This window comes from Anser cygnoides, chromosome 11 (genome assembly GCF_040182565.1).
Source record: "Anser cygnoides isolate HZ-2024a breed goose chromosome 11, Taihu_goose_T2T_genome, whole genome shotgun sequence".
Lineage (NCBI taxonomy): Eukaryota > Metazoa > Chordata > Aves > Anseriformes > Anatidae > Anser > Anser cygnoides.
Genome location: NC_089883.1, coordinates 1505139 through 1523469, shown reverse-complemented (window position 1 = coordinate 1523469; position 18331 = coordinate 1505139). Strand labels below are relative to the sequence as shown.

At 58.1% G+C, this 18331-nt stretch overlaps 1 protein-coding gene across 4 annotated transcripts in view; it reads left to right on the top strand.

The window, feature by feature from the left end:
- CORO2B (coronin 2B) overlaps positions 1-14083 on the top strand; it is a 32469-nt gene extending 18386 nt beyond the window's left edge. For all 4 annotated transcript variants that reach the window (XM_067003780.1, XM_067003781.1, XM_067003778.1 and 1 more), the window contains 10 exons: positions 7941-8057; positions 9583-9732; positions 10008-10172; positions 10378-10494; positions 10764-10868; positions 10969-11065; positions 11572-11684; positions 12181-12271; positions 12395-12534; positions 12998-14083. In XM_067003780.1, the coding sequence (XP_066859881.1) occupies positions 7941-8057; positions 9583-9732; positions 10008-10172; positions 10378-10494; positions 10764-10868; positions 10969-11065; positions 11572-11684; positions 12181-12271; positions 12395-12534; positions 12998-13129 (1227 nt within the window). In that variant the 3' untranslated portion in view covers positions 13130-14083. The remainder of the gene's footprint in view (positions 1-7940; positions 8058-9582; positions 9733-10007; positions 10173-10377; positions 10495-10763; positions 10869-10968; positions 11066-11571; positions 11685-12180; positions 12272-12394; positions 12535-12997) is intronic.
- The last annotated feature ends 4248 nt before the right edge of the window (positions 14084-18331 follow it).

Genomic DNA, 18331 nt, shown 5'->3' with positions numbered 1-18331 from the left:
GCTGCGGGCAGCCTGGGAGCGAGCGCACAGCTCTGAACCCAAATTTTCCACTGCAAAATCCCCGTCCCAGCCCCTTTAAGGCCAGGCTGTGCCCGCCGTGGTCCAGATGAGCTCTGCGTCCTCGGCTGGCACAGCACAGCTCAGCACAGCACAGCTCGGCACAGCTCGGCACAGCCTGCGGCTGCCCAGGTCCCGGCTGTGACTCATCCGCAGCAGCTCCAGAAGATAAGGAGGAACAAAACCACACCCGATCCGTCTCTTTCATTTCCATCTCAGGGCTGGAGCGAGGGAACGCCTGGCCCCAGGGACGTCACTGGCCCCAAAGCCTTTCTAGCAGGGCTTTTGCTCCGTGCGCTGCAGCAGTGCCACCTCGAGCAGAATTTATTTTTAGGACTTCATCACCAAGCCGCAGCCCCTCACGAGCTGCTGATGCTTGGGAGCCACGTCCCGTGCCGTGCTGGGGGTTGGTTTGCAGCTGTACCAGCCCGGAGCACTGCACACAGGCACCGAGCACACTTCGGTGCTATTAATGCTCTTTGGAGCACGTACTCCTTCCCCTGCAGCATCGGGCTTTCTCCTCCCCACGAAAGCTTCCCCCAGCTCTTTGCAGGAGTGTCCGCACAGATCTGTGCATCTCTCCTTGATGCAGCTTTAACCCCCCTCGAAACAATTCAGCTGGCTCTGCAGAAGCCGCCCTGTCGGGAGCGGCCGCTTCTCCCCACGTAAAGTCCGCGTCCCTTCTGCATTTTTGTTTAATTTCTCGAGTAGCATCGGCTACAGATGGAAGAAATTATAATCAGCGTTTTAATTGCGGCGCACAGCTTGACTCTTATTAATATTCTGCAAACAAGGAGCTTTCCCTCAGCCGTCGGAGCGCTGCCGCCTGCATCTCTGCCTCCTGCCCCGTGCTGCGGCGTTGCAGGCACCGAGCCCCGGGCTGCGAGTGCACCCATGCACACTCTGCTTGTTCGAGGCCCCAAATCCCAAGCTGCTAACCCAGGATTGCCAGAAAATCACCATTTTTTCCTGGCAAACGGAGCGCAGTCCCAGCGGGATGAGAGCAGAGGGAGCGCGGTGCTGCTCGCAACCTGTTCGCATGGGACCGTCGGCCCCCGTCGGAGCAGACCTTGGCTCTCCGTGTCAAGTGACTGCACGCTCCTTTGTACAACCTAATAATTTCATTATTTATTTTTTTTTAAATAGGAACTGATTAGCTCATTAAGAGTAAACTAATTTTCTTTGGAAATCGGCAGCCATCTAATTAATTGGCATCCATATTTAGCCGAACATAATTAAGGTAACCTAGATACCGCAGATCTGCTCAGGGTTTGATTTGCTGCCATCTTTCCCTTTTTTTTTTTTTTTTTTTTTTTTAAATTTCTGCCCTCTGTCCTCGCCAGGAATCTTCCCCAGAAAACCCCTCTGCTTTGTGCTGGGAGTGACAATGCATTTGCATACGCCGGGCCATATGTTCCTCAGCACATCAGAAGCGCTGGGCCCTCAGCTGCGAGCCTGCCTTCGGGTGCTCAGCGGGAGCCAAACCCTGCTCCTTGGGAAGAAAGAGCTCGTGCAGGAGGCCTGGGACGTCCCCGAGCACGAACCTGGGGCTCCCCAGGTCTGGTTTTGGGGAAGAAACCCCCTTTTGGAGTACCCTGGGAGTGAGAATGTGAGGGCAAAAGCGCTGAGCAAGAAGGAGCCGTGGGGTTATGGGAAAGCCAGGTTTTGGCCCATTTTTTAAAATATCCTCACAGAAACCCTAAAAATACCAGAAGCGCTGTGTCCACGTTGTAAATACTTTATTAATGGGTTGATCGATCGGCCCAGAACGGGCTTAGCTGTGCCGTGCGAGTCACAGAGCGGAGCCTTTGCATCTTGGGGTTCCTGGATCACGCCTCCCCAGGGCCTGGAGGTGTCGGGGTGCTGGGGCTTTGGTCGGCTTCACGGTGACGGGGCAGGGCCGGGGGCAGCCCCCAGGCACGCCGCGTGCTGGGGGGATGCTGCGGGGGGGGGGCCCTGGGGAAGCCTCTGCAGAAGCGTGGCTCCTGGCGCTGCAGATTTCTGCTTCTGCAGGGGTAAAAAAAAAAAAAAAAAAAGGCAAAAAAAGCAGCTTATTGTCCTCGGCTGGACAATGTTGTCTGGCCGTGCCGGGAGGAAGGGGAGAGGCAGGAGGAGGAGGCTTTGTTTACCCGCGGGAAGCTGCAGGCCAGGGCTGGTGCTGGTACCGGGCCGCTCGTGGAGCTGGGCTCGTGTGGGGCTGAGCCGCCGTGCCCGTGGGGTGGGCATGGAGACACCCCCGCCGCGTCCCCGCTGTCCCCGGGGGAGAGCTGGGGGGCAAAGCCCGAACCCCGCGGCAAGGAGCTGCCCGCGATTAGCGCTCGTCCCTTCGTTAACCAGGGCCGGCACGAAAGGACACGGCTTGGCGGCGGGGACCGACGGCGTGGCAGCCCCAAAACCTAGGCCCCACTCCCCCCCCCTAGATCTGCGCGGTCTGCCTGGCCCCGTAACACCGCGGGATGCTGCCGTGGGTTCTTCTGTGCCTGATTTTGGATGGGGGGAGACATCTCCTTTTAGTCTAGAGATGAGCAGGGGAAAAAATAAAAATCAAAAAGACCTGAGGCTTAACGGAATAAAGTCAACGTGCTTCGCCGTGCTCTGCCATGGGGCGCAGACGTCCCAGCAGCTCCCAGGGAGGTGACGGGGAGCAGCAGGGGGGGGTCAGGCCGGGTGCTGGCCCCCTGCAGCCCCAAAAAGGCCCTGAGGTGCCCACCACGGACAGGGGACAGCAAGCGGGGGCCCCGCTGTGGGCTCTCGGTGCAGCCCCGCGGCCACTGCCTGCACCCTCTGCCGGCTGAAGCGGAGAGAAGGCCCGGCCTCGCTGTTACCAGCGAGCAGGGGGTTATTTTTAGTGTCCATAATCCCATTTAACGGGAGCATTATGCGGGCTTTTGTCTTTTTAATTAACAAGCTTGATCCCAGCTGCTGCTTTTATGGCGCGGATAAATACCTCTGCAGCGAGGCTTCGGCGCTTAATTGGAGCACACCGCTGTCCGTGCGCGCGGCTTTGGTGTTCGGCCTTTGGGTCTGGCGTGGCTGGAGAAGTTTCTGTTACCCAACATTCGGGTAACGGACGTGCCGCAGTGTGGCCGGGCAGAAGACGGATGTTTTTAGCCCGCCGGGGTATTTATGTTGCATGAGGGGAGCGGCTGCTACTTCAGCCTCCATCCTGGCCAAAGCAACGACGTGGATTTCTTTCCCTGCTCTGCCTCGCACGGTTGCCTTGCGCCTAAAGGAGACGGGGTCCTCGTGCAGCGCTGGGGAGCGCCCGCTGGAGTCTGGGCGCTGCGGAGCCTGGTGGATGCTGGTGGATGCTGGTGGAGGCTGGTGGATGCTGGTGGAGGCTGGTGGATGCTGGTGGAGGCTGGTGGATGCTGGTGGAGGATGGAGGAGACTGGTGGAGGCTGGAGGAGGCTGGTGGATGCTGGGAGGCTGGTGGATGCTGGAGGAGGCTGGTGGAGGCTGGAGGAGGCTGGTGGATGCTGGTGGAAGATGGAGGAGGCTGGTGGAGGCTGGAGGAGGCTGGTGGATGCCGGTGGATGCTGGAGGAGGCTGGTGGATGCTGGAGGAGGCTGGTGGATGCTGGTGGAGGCTGGTGGATGCTGGTGGATGCTAGTGGATGCTGGAGGATGCTGGGGGAGGCTGGTGGAAGATGGAGGAGGCTGGAGGAGGCTCTCTCACACCTCTCTGCGGTGGCACCGGTGCTGCTCTCCGGCCGTGCACCCGCTGAGCGCGGTGGGAGGTGGCGGCGTGCACGTTCTCAGTGCGACCTCCTCCTCCGAGGCTGGCTCTGGCCACGGGCGTCCTGGCAGAAGGGAGGCGGGGAGAGGCTTGGGGCATCTCTTTATTCACTTGTTGGGCAGGAACATCTCCTTCCATCTGCACATGGGAATTTTCTTTGGGGGGAAAAGGAAATATTTTTTTTTTCTGTCTCTCAGTGCACCGCCTCCCCTGGCCGAGCTGCCCAGGAACTTGCCCGCTCCTTGCTCAAACAACTCCCCGTGCAGACGCAGTGCCCGGCTGTGCCTGCAGCTCTCCGAACCCCTGGGTCTTGTGCCGGCAGTGCATCACTTGCCACGGCTTTTTTGGGTCCCTGCCAAGGATTTGTCCAATTTCTCTCCTGCCTGTGCTGGTTCAGTTGGAATTGGCTCCTGATGAAAACCGAGTCACCTGCGGTGACCTCTGTGTGTGCCCAAATCAGCGGGGGCCTCCCCCGGGCCAGCGAAATCTGTGTGATTTTCTCCTCTTTTGGTTCTTGAGGAAGAGAGACCTCCTTTAAAGAAGACAGCCGCAAATGTATTTACTCTTAATCTCGGCCACTAGAGACCTGTGTGTACTCAAGGATTTCCGAGGAAAAAATCCTGCAAATCCCGGGCAGCTCGGGCAGACCTCCCCTGATCCCTGCAAAACCAGCAGGAGGTCGGGGAGCTGCGGGGGGAGATGAGGAAGAGAAGGACCTGGAAGGGCCCCCGGGGCTGTGCTGGGCTGGACTCGGGCATCAGAATCGCTCCCAGCAGGGCCTGGACAATTCATAGGGCTTGCGAGGAAAGCCTCAAGGAGGAAAAAGGCTTTTCCCATCCCAGTGGTGGTGGTGTCTGTCCTGGGGCCATGTGTCTGCCCGTCCTGGGGCTCTGCATGCTGCTGGTGCATCTGAGCCGCTCCCGGGGGAAGCTTCCTTAGCCATCACGCAGCAAGGTGACCGAATTAAGCCACCTGCACAATTCCCTGCCCTTTATTTCCCCTTCTCCCCGCAGGCACAGTACAAAGCCCTTCTCCACCCACAGCCCTCCGCTGCAGCGGCCGCGCGAGGGCAGGCTCTGGGCGGCTGCGGTTGCAGGAAGCATCGCTCCTTCCAGCCCCGGCCCTGAAAATGCCAGAGCTGCCAGAGCCTGGGGGCAAAGCCCGTCTGTCCCTCTAAGGAGCTGGTATTTGGGTCACGGAGCTTCGGGCAGCCCGAGGCAAGGACCCGGCCTCGGTGTGGGATTAGGATTCACTGCAGCTCACCAGGCTGCTGCCAAGGTGCCTCTGGGAATGGCAGCCCGGGAGGCTGGGGCCTGAACCCCTGTTTTTTTTAATTTTTTTCTTCCCTTTTTGCCGCTATTCTCACTGCTTCCACTCAGCCTGAGGCTCCTTCTCCTCTCGGAGGTGAACCTGGGCGTGGGAACAAGCCCACCGCTGCCCCGGGCTGTGTTTGCCTCATTTTAATCAAAACTCCTGGCTTCTCGGGCAGTAACTACTACAAGTAACCAAACCCCGCTTTGTCCTCCTGAAAGCCTAATGAATTTTGACAAAAAACATCAAATCTACTTTGCAAAGAAAATTACTCAGCTGGTTGCCCAGAATTAAAGTGATTGCACATTAACTCGCGCAGTTAAAAGGTCTGTCCTCCCGGAGTTCGGCAGCTGCTGCGCGCATCCCTGCTCTAGACCGTGTGCTAGTAATGTGCTAATGCAAATGGGAAAATAGAGGGAAAGCCAGATAATCCGCGCTGTTCGGGTAGGTGATGGCTGCTGTCATACTTAATATAATAGCCTGTAAAGCCGTGCTTGGCATCCCGTTAATTCCCAGGAGGTGGCAGGAGGGAGGGGGACGCTGGCTGCGACCAGGCGGCCGAGCTCAGCAGTAACGTGGCGAGGCGGCTGCTTCATTCCCCTCCACTTCCAGGGGTTCACCTCGGCGTTTCCCTTCCCAGCCTGGCCTGCTGGGCCCTGAGCTCCAGCCCTGCAGCTTGCACGTGCTGGGCCTTGCCCCTGGTGATGCTCGTGTGCAGGATGAGGCCCTAAGTGCACCAGCTCCAGGGCTGGGGGTGCAGGACTGAGCTCTCCACAGCTCCTCCCTGGCTGTGCAGAACTTTATTATTATTATTTATTATTTTATTATTATTTATTTGTATATTTATTATTATTATTTATTTACATATTTATTTTTATTATTATTATTATTATTATTATTATTATTATTATTATTATTTTATTTTCCATTGGAAAACACGAAGACCACGATAACGGCAGCGGCTGAGCCAGGGGCTCTGCAGCTCTCGCTGCCATATTGTTGCAGACGGGCAGAATTATAAACGTTTAGGTGCTCGGAGCACCCCGAAATGATGCTTTCGGCACCTGGAGGAGGATGCGGCGCATCTTTAGGTGCTCGTCACGGGGCCACCCTAAGCCAGCCTGGCATCGGTGGCTGTCGGGAAGGGACCAGGGGCAGCGGTGCGGTGACCCTGCCACGGGCACGGAGAACGTGTCGGTGTGTTCACACCGAAGGGACCAGCGGCAGGCACCTGATTTTTCCCTTTTCCCCAAAAAGTGAACTGCTCCCACAACCGCATCCCTGGTGCTGTAAGGCCAGGCTGGTTCTCATCTCATACCCGGGCTGTGTCCGAGGGATGCCTTAGAGCTGCCCTATCAATCCGAGCAAGATCTGGCTCCTTGCTGTACAAATAACCCCAATTTACGAGGCACGCAGCCCCCAGGGGGGGGCGATTTCCCCGGGCACGGCGGCAGCAGCAGCCTGGTGCACATCCCTGAGCGTGCGGCCGCCTGGAGCTGCCGGCATTTCGCAGGATGGATCCTACACAAAAACTGCAGACCGCAGGGATTTCTGTGTGCAAAGCCCGCTGCTTTTCTTCTCCGGTTAGCTTTGCACTTCCAGCTGAAATGCTCATTTCTGTGCGTGCCAAGGGAAGCTGCGGGGCTGGGTTTTGCTCTGGGGGCATTTGGGGAAGCGCCTGCTGGACGCGGGCCATTTTTCCTTGTGTTTCCCAGTGCCTCGCGTGATGGTTTTCTGCACTGTCATGCTACAAGTGAGCCGTCCAAAAGCAGCATCACCGGCTGATGGAAAGCAGGCTCCGGGATCTGCGACCGGCCCCGCTTCACCGTGCAATTAGCAAGCTGCGTCTCCCCGGGAGCAAATTAATTCAGATAAATCCTCCCGGCAGCAATGGTGCAAGGGCGAGCTGCTGGGCCTGATCCGGCTGCGCGGAGCACTCCTGGCCATTGCCCTTGGCTGCGGACGCGTAAAATGCAGCTCGGTGTCCTCCCCGCCTTGCTTTGCTTGTGTTAAATGAAGCCAGGAGCTCGATACTCCGAAAGGTCAGAGCTGGAAGGACTATGAAATATTCAGCAGCTGTGTCGCGCTGACCTACTTTGCACGCTCCGAAGCTTGCCATCCCCTCCTGGCGGGCGCTGCAGGGGTGCCTGGGGATGCAGAAAGGACCAGGGAAAGGAACCGGGGGGGGGGCTGTGGGGTCCCGGCTGCGGCACGAGGAGCTTTTGTGCTGGCACAGCAGGATGCTGAGCATCGGGCTGTGCTGTGCGCCCTCGTCTGCTGCCGCTGCCCTCGCCCTGCTGGCGAGACTGGACCGTCCTAAAGGTCTTGCCAGGGTTTCCATCTGTGTGAAAGGATCGCCTCAAATGGCCTGGAGTAGCTGGTGCGTTATTAGCATCGTTAAGCAAGAGTGTTTGTGGTCCCAAAGTCACGGGGGATTTGTTAAGTGGAGTACATTTTAGCCTTGTTCAACATTGCTTGCCAAGATCAGGAGGAAAGTACCAACCGATTCCTAACTGACCTCGTGGCTGATCCTCCCAGGGACGAGTTCGGTGCCTCTCAAGTCAGTTCCAGCCCTTTTTTCATGTGTTTTTGGGTGGTCATACAGAGATTTCTTACTAAAATCCCCAGTCAGTTGTATCTCCCCCTGCATATGCATGGGGGCTCGTGTGGAGCAGTCCTGTTTGCAAAAACCTCTTCTCCTGCGGGGTTCAGCTGAGCCACACCGGGGAAAAAACCATCCTGGGGTGAACTACGGAGCCTGCTCTCCTAATGGCTCCAGCCTTAAAAAGATCACCTTCATCTGTAAATTCCGTATATTTTGGTTTTAATTGCAGACAGGCCGGATCGAGCCAAACTACCCCAAAGTGTGCGGTCACCAGGGCAATGTGCTCGACATCAAGTGGAACCCCTTCATCGAGAACATCATCGCGTCGTGCTCCGAGGACACCTCGGTGAGTGGGGAGATTTGTTTGGGGCTGGCTCCGCGCATCTTCCCGCGGCTCTGCTCATCCTCCCGCTGGTGTCACGGCGAGCTCACCGAGGGGGAGCGGAGATGGGCACAGAAAAATGGGCAAATCGTGCAAAAAGCAGGCAAAAACCTATCGGGTGTCATCGGCGCGGCGGCTGATGCGTCGAGTAGCGAACGTGAATCAGGCCGTCCGTGTTTGGCTGATGCTCGCCTCCCCTTTATTTTCGGGGTGCGAACACGTCCGTCCCAAAGGGGGTCTCGCAAGGAGAAAAGCCTCGTGCAAGGGAGACAGCCCCAACCCCTCGCCTGTTCCGCACGGCTCGGGGTGACCCAGTTCTGACAGCTCACAAATCTGCCGCGCCTGCTCCGAGCGCCACAGTGCACGAGACCTCCTCGTGCCTCATCCTCCCCTTCAGCTCGGCGTGTCGGCGTTTTTTATTAGCCCAAAGCCTGTCAAGGAAGATTTTGAGTGGGGGGAAAAAAAATTCAGAGCGTGGCTGTGAATCACGGAGAGCCGTCTCCCACCTTAGATTACATCTTCTACACTCAGCTGTGGGGGAAGAGGAGGTGCTGGGAGGGATGGTGCTGGGAAGGCCTCCTGAGCCATCGCTGCTGCGTCGTTAAGCCTGGGAAATCCAATTAATTGCCCCTGGGGCTGTCCCGTGGTGGGGCGTTCCCCTGATGGGGATGTGCTGGAGGGGACGGTCCCCACGGGCTCGCTGCTCCTGATGCCACCCCACGATGGGCACGCTGTCAAACCCCCATCCACAAATACCTCGAGGTCCCTGCTCAGTAACGGCTCCCCCCCCCCCGGGGACAAGGCCCGTTAATTAATTATCAGGGGACAATTAGCACAGCAGAGCCTCCAGCCCCTGGTTCCCTCTGCAGTGCTGCCGTGCTGCTGAAATGCTGGGGGCTGCAGCGCGGTGCCGTCTTTGCAGCACACGTCTCCCTGCGGAAAGGGGCATTTTGGGGCAAATCACGCCCGGTTTTATCCCGTTCCCTGACACCCAGTTTGTAACCAGCCGCTCTCACAAGCTGCCCCTCCAGCATCCAGCCGCCAGGGTTGGCTGTTCCTCGTGTGATGCCCCGTTTGAAAACCTCTGACGTCCTCAGTCATCTGATTTCAGCCCGACCTCTGCATGCCGTGCGACCCCCAACCCCTGCAACCCCAAACTCCTGCTTGCCGGTGGGAGCGACGGGGCCGAGAGGCTGGTGGGGCTCAGCTCCACCCCAGCGACCTGCAATGGCAGCGAGAGCATTATAAATGCTTTTTGATGGCTTTATCTGGAGCTGTTTAATCGAGGAGATGCTGAAAAAGCCTTATTTTGCCCCAGCGCCTTGCCTCCTGTTGTCCAGCAAAAGCTTGCTGTGCCGAGGCTTTTGGGGTTAGCTTTAACCCCACGGCACCAGCTGCCCGTGAGGAGCAGCCCAAAGCCCCTCCGGGTGGGGGACGGGGGCCTCGGGGGGGTCTCCAAAGCCCCCCCGACACGTGTCCCGTCCCGCAGGTGCGGATATGGGAGATCCCCGAGGGCGGCCTGAAGAGGAACATGACCGAGGCCGTCCTGGAGCTGTACGGGCACAGCCGGCGCGTCGGCCTGGTCGAGTGGCACCCCACCACCAACAACATCCTCTTCAGCGCGGGCTACGACTATAAGGTGAGCCCCAGCCCTGCACCGCGGCACCAGCGGGAAGCACCTGCATGCACCGGGGCAGGACCTCAGTGTCCGAAATCCCCCCCCCCCCGGTGATGGCCAAGTGCCCGTGTGCGTGGTGCCTGGCACCCGCTGGCAGGGGCTGCGTGGGTTTGGCACAAACGCCAGCCCCAGAAGGGCGGGTGAGGAGCTCTGGAGGGGCTGAGCGAGCGGTTTCAGCTCCGAAATAGATCTTGGGATGGCCAAAATGCAGCCTCGACCCCCCCCCCCCCCCCCAGGTCCTCATCTGGAACCTGGACATCGGGGAGCCCGTCAAGATGATCGACTGCCACACGGACGTCATCCTCTGCATGTCCTTCAACACGGACGGCAGCCTGCTGGCCACCTCCTGCAAGGACAAGAAGCTGCGGGTGGTGGAGCCGCGCTCCGGCAGGGTGCTGCAGGTGCGGGGTCCCCGGGGAGGGTTTGGGGTTGGGGGCACGGGGAGGAATCCCACCGAGACACGGAGCGACGTCCGCGGGGTACCGCTGGTACTCACAGCGCGACTTGGTGGGATGCGACGGAAATCAGGGGGGAGAAAATGGGTTGATTAGGGGAAGGCAGTGGTTTCTCGGTGATGTCCGACACCTGTCCTGTCCTGTCCTGCAGGAGGCCAGCTGCAAGAACCACCGCGTCAACCGCGTGGTCTTCCTGGGCAGCACGAAGCGGCTGCTCACCACGGGGGTCTCGCGCTGGAACACGCGGCAGATCGCCCTGTGGGACCAGGTGAGGGCCAGGCCCCATCCCAGCCCCGTATCCTCCAGCCCTTCGGGCTGCCCTCACCCCGCAATGGGGAGCCCCGACCCCAAAAATCCCATACTGGCGGGCCGGGAGGGCCCCATCCATGACAAAACCTCACTGGGGACCCCCTGGCTCTGCAGCCCCTGGCTGGGGACCGGGACATCTCCTGCCATGGTGCCGCGGGGCAAGGCGGTGGGTTTGTCTCCGGACATCTTCATTGCCAGGCTATTAATTGCGATCTTCCCCTTGCGCAGGAGGATCTGTCCATGCCCCTCATCGAGGAGGAGATCGACGGGCTCTCGGGGCTGCTCTTCCCTTTCTACGACGCGGACACCCACATGCTGTACCTGGCTGGCAAGGTGCACTTGGCGAGGCCGGGGGGCCGGGGGCTGTTATCGGGGTCTCTTTGTCCAGCCCCGTACCCAACAAAGCCCTAAACCTGCCCTCCTCCCATCGCAGGGTGACGGCAACATTCGGTACTACGAGATCGGCTCGGAGAAGCCCTACCTGAGCTATCTCATGGAGTTTCGCTCTCCGGCCCCGCAGAAAGGACTGGGTAAGGATTGCCGTGCCGCTCGGCCTCCTCTGCTGAACCTGAGCGTGCAAAAGGTAGCCGGCAGAAAGCGCCTAATTAAACGGCGCAGGTAATTGCGTTCTGCCATCAGCTGGTGCCGTGGCTGCCGCGGGGCTGCAGAACCGTCACGTTTCCGTGCTGTCCTTCCCGAGCCGCGCCGAGCCGCGGTCCCTGCCAGCAGCACGCCCGGTGACTCCCCCTGCGTGCTGTCACACGGCTGCAGCAAGGGACCTCAGCCGCCGATCGCTGGGATTTTTCCTCACTAAAAGCTGCTCGGCCCTGTCCCACTTCCCCCTGCAAATGCCCCCGCTGTGGCCCTGCCTGCACCCCAGGCCCCCGGGATGCCTTCGGTGAGGGTTTGGGTCTTGCGGTGAAGAACCGTGGCTTTTGGGGTCCTGCACGCCGGGGAGCTGGCCGGGTCCCAGCGTTTGCAGCACTGTGGGGGTTATTGTCCTGGGGGGGGGTAATTTTCCACGCCTCGTCCGCAGGGGTGATGCCAAAGCACGGGCTGGACGTGTCGGCCTGCGAGGTCTTCCGCTTCTACAAGCTCGTCACCCTCAAGGGGCTCATCGAGCCCATCTCCATGATCGTGCCAAGGAGGGTGAGTCCCCGGGGAGCGTGCAGGCGGGGGGGAGGACACGGCTGGGGCTGAGCAGCACCCCTGGGTGCCCACAACTGGCCCGGCTTCATCCTTGGCTGCCTGCTGGAGACCCCCTGCTGCCTCTCCCTGCCTTGCAGCTTCAGTTCCCAGCCAGATGGGCAGCCCCTGGCGTTTCTGCCCGTAGACCAAACGCCCCCTGTGACCCCCACAGTGCAGCGCTCGGCAGGGACAAAGCCCTTGAAGGTCCCGTATAGCCCCGTGCAGCCCTGGTATCATTTTCTTGAGGAGCACGAGCTAAACGGGCATCACTCGGATGCTTTATTTCTGAGTTGACTTAATGGGGTAAACACCAGCCCGTTATTTGTAACCAGCCTGAGCGGCTGCCTTCCTGCACACCGAGGGAGGGAGGGAGGGAGGGAGCTGCTGCTCGCAGCGCTTTGGGTGGGTTTCGGGCACGTTTATGGAGGCCGCTGCTTTTATTTCCCCACGTCTGTAGTCGGAGACGTACCAAGAGGACATCTACCCCATGACTCCGGGCACGGAGCCAGCCCTGACGCCGGACGAGTGGCTGAGCGGGGTGAACAGAGGTAAAACCATGACGGTGCCGGGGGTGTCCGTGGGTCTGTCTGCGTGGGGGTTGCAGGCGATCGTCCTGGGGGGGGGGGGGAGCCCCAAAAGCGGCCCCCGCTCACCCCTCCTCCGCCCCCCAGATCCCATCCTGATGTCGCTGAAGGAGGGCTACAAGAAGACGTCCAAAATCGTCTTTAAGGCACCGGTGAGGGAGAAGAGGGGCGTCGTGGTGAACGGCATCGACCTGCTGGAGAACGTGCCGCCCCGCACGGAGAACGAGGTAGGGCAGCGCCGCGCGGCCGCATCCTGCCCAGCGCTGCGCCCCAGGAGCAGCCCCGCTACCATCAGCACAGCCACAGGGATGGTTGGGTTCGGGGAACGAGGTGTCCCCCGTTTTTACCCCCCCATTTGCAGCATTTTACCCCCGTTGCAGCACGGTGCCGGCAGCTCAGGGCAGCCCACCGTACCCGCGGAGCACCCCGGCGGAGCGGCGTCACGCTCCTGAAAGCTTTGCCTGAAATCCTCCCCTGGAAAAACACGGGGAGGTGCTGGGGGAGCGTGGCTGGGTGCGTTTCCAGAGGGCTCTGCTCTTCTCGTGCCTGCAAACCTCGTGTGTGCTGGCTGTCGCTGGGCAGGGAGGGGAAAATTCCTCTGCAGCGCTGCGGCTGCGGCGCCTTGGAAAAGCCGCGGGGGCGCGGAGCCGGAGCCGTCCCTCCAGCTCCTGCCCCCCCTTTTCCTTCCAGCTCCTTCGGATGTTCTTCCGGCAGCAGGACGAGATCCGGCGGCTGAAGGACGAGCTCTCGCAGAAAGACATACGGATCCGACAGCTACAGCTGGAGCTGAAAAACTTGCGCAACAGCCCGAAGAATAATTAACTTCCAGGGACGTTTTATAAATAAACTTTCTTTGTTTATACTCGCTCTTTAATTTTATTGTATCCACTTACACAGAATATGAGCCAGAAGCCGAGTGACCTGCCAAGAGCCCAGACGCTAACTGGAAAAACGTCCTCGTAGCCTCGTCTAGCACTAAAAACGGCCACGGGTTTTAAGCGACAGCTACTGCATGAAGGGAAGCCGGGCAGTGCTTGCACCCCCTCGCTTCTCGGAGTCGGTAGGCGAGCAGCGTCTTCTCCGTCGGGGCCGGACCGAGCGCGAGGGCAAGGCTGCACGTCCCTAGGAAAGCACCCCGGGGTGCCTCGCCATTGATTTTCTCCTATGCAAGGTGTGACAGCGATGCTCATCGCTGCGGGGCTGGGATCGGGTCCGCGGGGCTGGCACGGGGCAGGCAGGGCTGCGTCCCCAGCCCACGGCTGCGCACCCGCCCGGCTGCACGCAGACCTCTCCTCTGAAACCAAGAAAAATTAAAAAAGGAATAAAAAAAAAAAAAAAGAGAGAAAAGAAAAAAAAAAAGAGAGAAATGAAAAAATTAAAAAAAAAAAAAGAAAAAAGAGGCTGGGTTTCCTAGACAGAGAGGGATTTTTTGCTCCTTAGCCCTCTGCAAAGCGGGACTTAACGGCCTCCTTTCCCCCGGGACGCGTGCCAGTGCCCCGGGGAGGGACTCGATGGGTGCAGCACATGCGTACAGTCACAGTGGTTGTGAACTAGGCCTCTAGCACAGGGAAAGAACCAAATACTGCTCGTTTTTCTCTCTCTCTTTTCACTGAGCCCAGTTGCTGAACTGCCAGTGCGACGGTTTCTCCTCCCTGTTCATTTACTTGTGCCCTGTACCCGACGCTTCCCTGTCTTTACGTTACATGTGCTGTCATTGCCTATTATTTATGCTACTACGGAATAGTGACAAAATAAAAGGTTTTCAAGATACCAAAACCTTGCTTGTCTTTTCTTTCTTCAAATTAAAAACAACCAAAGGCCCTGGGCACCCTGGAGGGTCCCAAAGGGCATTTTTGGGTGTGCACGAGGCTGTTCTCGGCCAGCACCGCAGCTGGGGCAGTGCCTGTGGGGCTGGGTGATGTGGCCGGTGGCGCAGCTCGGTGTGGTGAGATGGGGGGCACTTTGCTGGATGGGGAAGCAGCCAAGGATGCCAGGACCAGCCCCAGATTTGCAGGTCAAATGCTCAGCACAGCGGCCCTGGATCTTCCCTGGGCTCCATGGTGCAAGGTGCGCAGCCGGCACGTGCGAGCAAGAGGGCAGCACGGGGACGCTGCACCACCGGGGCCGTGTTTGCCCATGTACCCCTTCCCCTGGCCTTGTACCAACCCCGGCAGGCTCAGTGGTAAAAACGCTTGGTTGGAAAGAGAGTTTTAAGCTTTATTATTTTATTTTATTATTTTATTTTATTTTATTTTTTATTTTATTTTATTTTATCTTATTTTATTTTATTTTATTTTATTTTATCTTATTTTATCTTATTTTATTTTTGTTTTTTATTTATTCTTTTTTCCTGGTGTTGAGAAGTGTGTTATAATTTGGCGACCGGAATGGAGTTTCCTGCTTTTATCACTCCTCATATTTAGAAGGAGGCGCGTCCCTAGGAAATTACCTCTATTTGAGGATTATTAAAGTCTCGGCTGCTTCGTTACTTCCAAAAGCCCTGCCTGCTCCCGCAGCTCAGCCGCACGTTCAGAGCAGCGACGTCCTGGCCCTGCTTGGGGTTATTTATGGCCGTGGCCTTATTCAGAGGCGGTGTGCTGGGACTGATTTCACTAAATTATCCTTCATAAGGGAAGAGCGAACGTGTCTCCGAAGCTCCCGGAATCCACACAAAGCGAGCCCAATTACAGCTGCGGGCGGTGATGATTAATGAGGCCGTTAGCATACCTGCAAGCATCAGCACAAATCGGGAGCCCTGGGCCCGCGCTGCAGGTGAGGGGGACGCGGGTGCCCGGCCCCATCCCCTGCTCCCCAGCTCGTCCTCTCGCCTCCACCAAAGCCCTGCCAGCAGTGGTTGAGCACCCCTGGGTGCCTGCAGGGGGGGCTGCACGTTTGCAGAAGGGGCTCCCGAAACGTCCCCGCTGCGCTCGGGCTTCGCCAAAACCTCCAGAAGAAGCCGCGGTGCTGCGGGTTGTAGGGCGAGCCCCGGCCGGGTATCGCTGCTCTTCTTGCGCCTTTTCCCCCCAGCTCTCCTGGGAACAGCTCGGGATTTTTTCCTGCCGCTTCCTCTCGCGCCATCTGGGCGCTATTTTAAAGCAGCCAGGCCCGTTTTGGGGCACTCGATACAGCCAATTTTAGCGCCGAATTCCCCGTGCCGCTGCAGCCCCGTGGCTCGCCACGAAGACCTGACAAATCACCCCGATGTGGGGGCGATTTAGGGCCACTTGGGGTGTGCTGGGGACCACGGGACCGGCTCCAGCGCTGCCCCGAGCCCCGGCCGCTGCTCGGGGTGAGCCTGTGCTGCTGCGGGGGGCTCCGGTGCTTTGGGGTCATTTGCAGCATTTTACCAGGGTTTTAATTAGACCCACGAGTCCGTAACCTCCCAGCTTTTCTTTTCCATCCCTCTTGAAGACAAACAAACATCACGGCGTGCTTAAAGGCCAGCAGACGCTCACCGGGCCCGCAGTGCTGGCAGGGTTGGTGCCTTGCTCTCCAGGGTGCAGAGCACCTCCAGGACCCCCCCGAGAACTGAAGCAATGCCCAAATATCCTATACACCCACAGGATCCTCCAGCCTGTCCCCTCCCAGGTCCAGGCTGAGGGCTTGCCCTTCCCATACGCTGCTCGCCGCAATTACCTCTCGATCCGACATCGTTAGGGGCAGCAGGTTTTAAGGAGAAAGGATTAAAGACCTCGGCTGCCCGCAGCAGCCAGCCCCTTCCCCGTGCGGCCGTGGCCACGGGACGGGTTCCCTCCTGCTCTGCTTTCCCCCGCCATCCCTCCGTGCTCAGCCTTATCGCCCTGACCTACTTTCTGCTTCCTGCAGGGTTGGCTCTGCTCGAGGTGAACACTTTTAGCTTGGCCTCCTGGTGCTGCCCGTCCTCAGCACCAACGGTTCCCAGCATCTTCTGAGCGCCCACCAGGAGGGATCGCTGGTGACTAAACCCCCTGTTAATTTATTGACGACAATGTAAGGCCTGCTTTTTGAAAGCTAAAAATTAAGCAAATTTAGAGAAGCCACTGTGTGTTGTTTTTTGTTTGTTTGTTTGTTGGCGGTGCTTTTTTTTTTTTAATTAAATGGAGTTTCCCATCACCTTGCTGAGGATGCTCCGTGCTGGCAGAGCCTGGCCCTGCTGGGTTCAGCAGCTCCACTCTGTCCTTGGGGGCCCTCCCCTTGGGACCTCGACTTTCTCACAGCGAAAAGATCGTGTTTTTAAAATTTTGCCCCAAAAGGTGATCTCCAGCTGCAAATTTCCCATCCTTTCCTGGAAGGAGGCTTTCAAACGCCCAAGGGCTCAGCGTGGTAACACCCCATCCATCCCCTGCGCTACTGCCCTGCAGCATCGGGCTTCTGAAGACAGCTGGAAAATATCAGAGCGGATCAGCAATTCTAGCGAAGGTGCTCTAGGAAGGTGTTTGAAGTAAAGGCGGGTGGTTTTCTCACCAGGGAGGATGTTCGGGTTGAAGTGCTCGGCTGAAGTCTCAGATTTTAAGTTACCTGCAGGACATTTCTTCCCTTCACGTTGTGGACTGAAAACGCTCAGCGTCTCCTTCCCAGGGCTGAATCTCTTCCCACCATGAAGCCTGCAGTCATGAGACTTCTAAATTTCAGCACGGGATGATTCATTCTGAGACGTAAGACATCTTTAAAGGCAACCCTAAGAGATGCTTGGTCAGAGCAGGCGCTGTCCTGCAGAGAACCAGGGGGAGATTTAATGCTTCCTACCCGACATCACAGCGCAGGGTAGGACCACGGACTCACTGCTTTAGGAATCCACTTTCGGCAAGGATTGTCATGTCACATCTGGCTACAGAACAGGGGATTTACCTCTGTGTGTATCCAAATACCCACTCAAAGCGATCTGGATACTAAATGTGGCCAAGCATGGCAGCAACCCTACCATGGGCAACGGGATGAACCCTTCCCTCGCTGCCACAAGGTCCTAAGGACGAAGGAAAAAAAACATTTAAACTCCTGGGGGCAGGGGCTGCAGCAGAGTCCAGCACCTGCAGCCACCCTCCTCCCACCCAGCTGGGTAACGCCGGCGGCTCTGTGGCCTTGGGGACCCTTCCCGACCTTCACCGGAGGCCTGTGCTCTTGCCTCAAACTCTGCAAGTAGTTCGGGTACAAGCAGCGTGATCGAATCAAGCAAGGAGAAGCTGTCCTCGAGTGCCAGAAATGCAAACCACCAGGCCACCACGCTATTAAGGCAGCACAGGGATCGCAGTCCCCATCGGTCAGCTGGGCGCATAACAAGCGTGAGCAAGAGCATCTCGTCCCTGAGCATCCCCTCCCTGCCTGGCGTGCATCCTCGCGGGCACTGCACAGCCCCGGGGAACGGGGCAGAAATGCCTCGTACTGAGCAGAGCATCGACCTGCGGCAGCAGCTTCGCCCACGAATGCAGAAATGTGTATTTAGGAAGGCTGAGTCTGAAAAGAAGGGTCATTTCCACAGCCCCAGCAGCACGTTTTAGGCAGTCTGAGCTTTAGAGCAGGTTCAGGACAGCAAGGCAAAGAAAAACACCCCAGAAGCAAACTCTTGAGACGTCTCTGAGAAAGGAACCAAGGGAGGGCTCCACGTCGCCTTAAGGCTTCCCACAGCCCCTAACGTGCTCCAGGTAAGGCAAGACTCATATTACATGTATGCATGGCTGTGCAAAAACGAATATTTTGGGCACCTGGAAAATCCCAGGTCCTGTGCTCCATGGTCCTTGTCCCCCAAGGCTGCCGCAGGATGAGGGCTCCTCGGTGACAGCATGGTTAAAAGGCAAACCGACAGCAGGGAGAGCTCCGTGACACCGAAACGGGCATGCGAATGAGCTGAACGCTCCCCTTATTCATTCCTGACTATTTTTCCACGTGGGCCTTCCCGCTGAACTGTTATAAAATACCGGGGTTTGTGGGTTTTTGTTTGTTTGCTTTCCAAGAGGAGGCTGCAAGTTGGTAAATATCTTTATCCAGCATTCACACACACACGGCACTCGGGGAAAACAAGCCCTGGGTTTGCAGGGTGACAATTGTGTC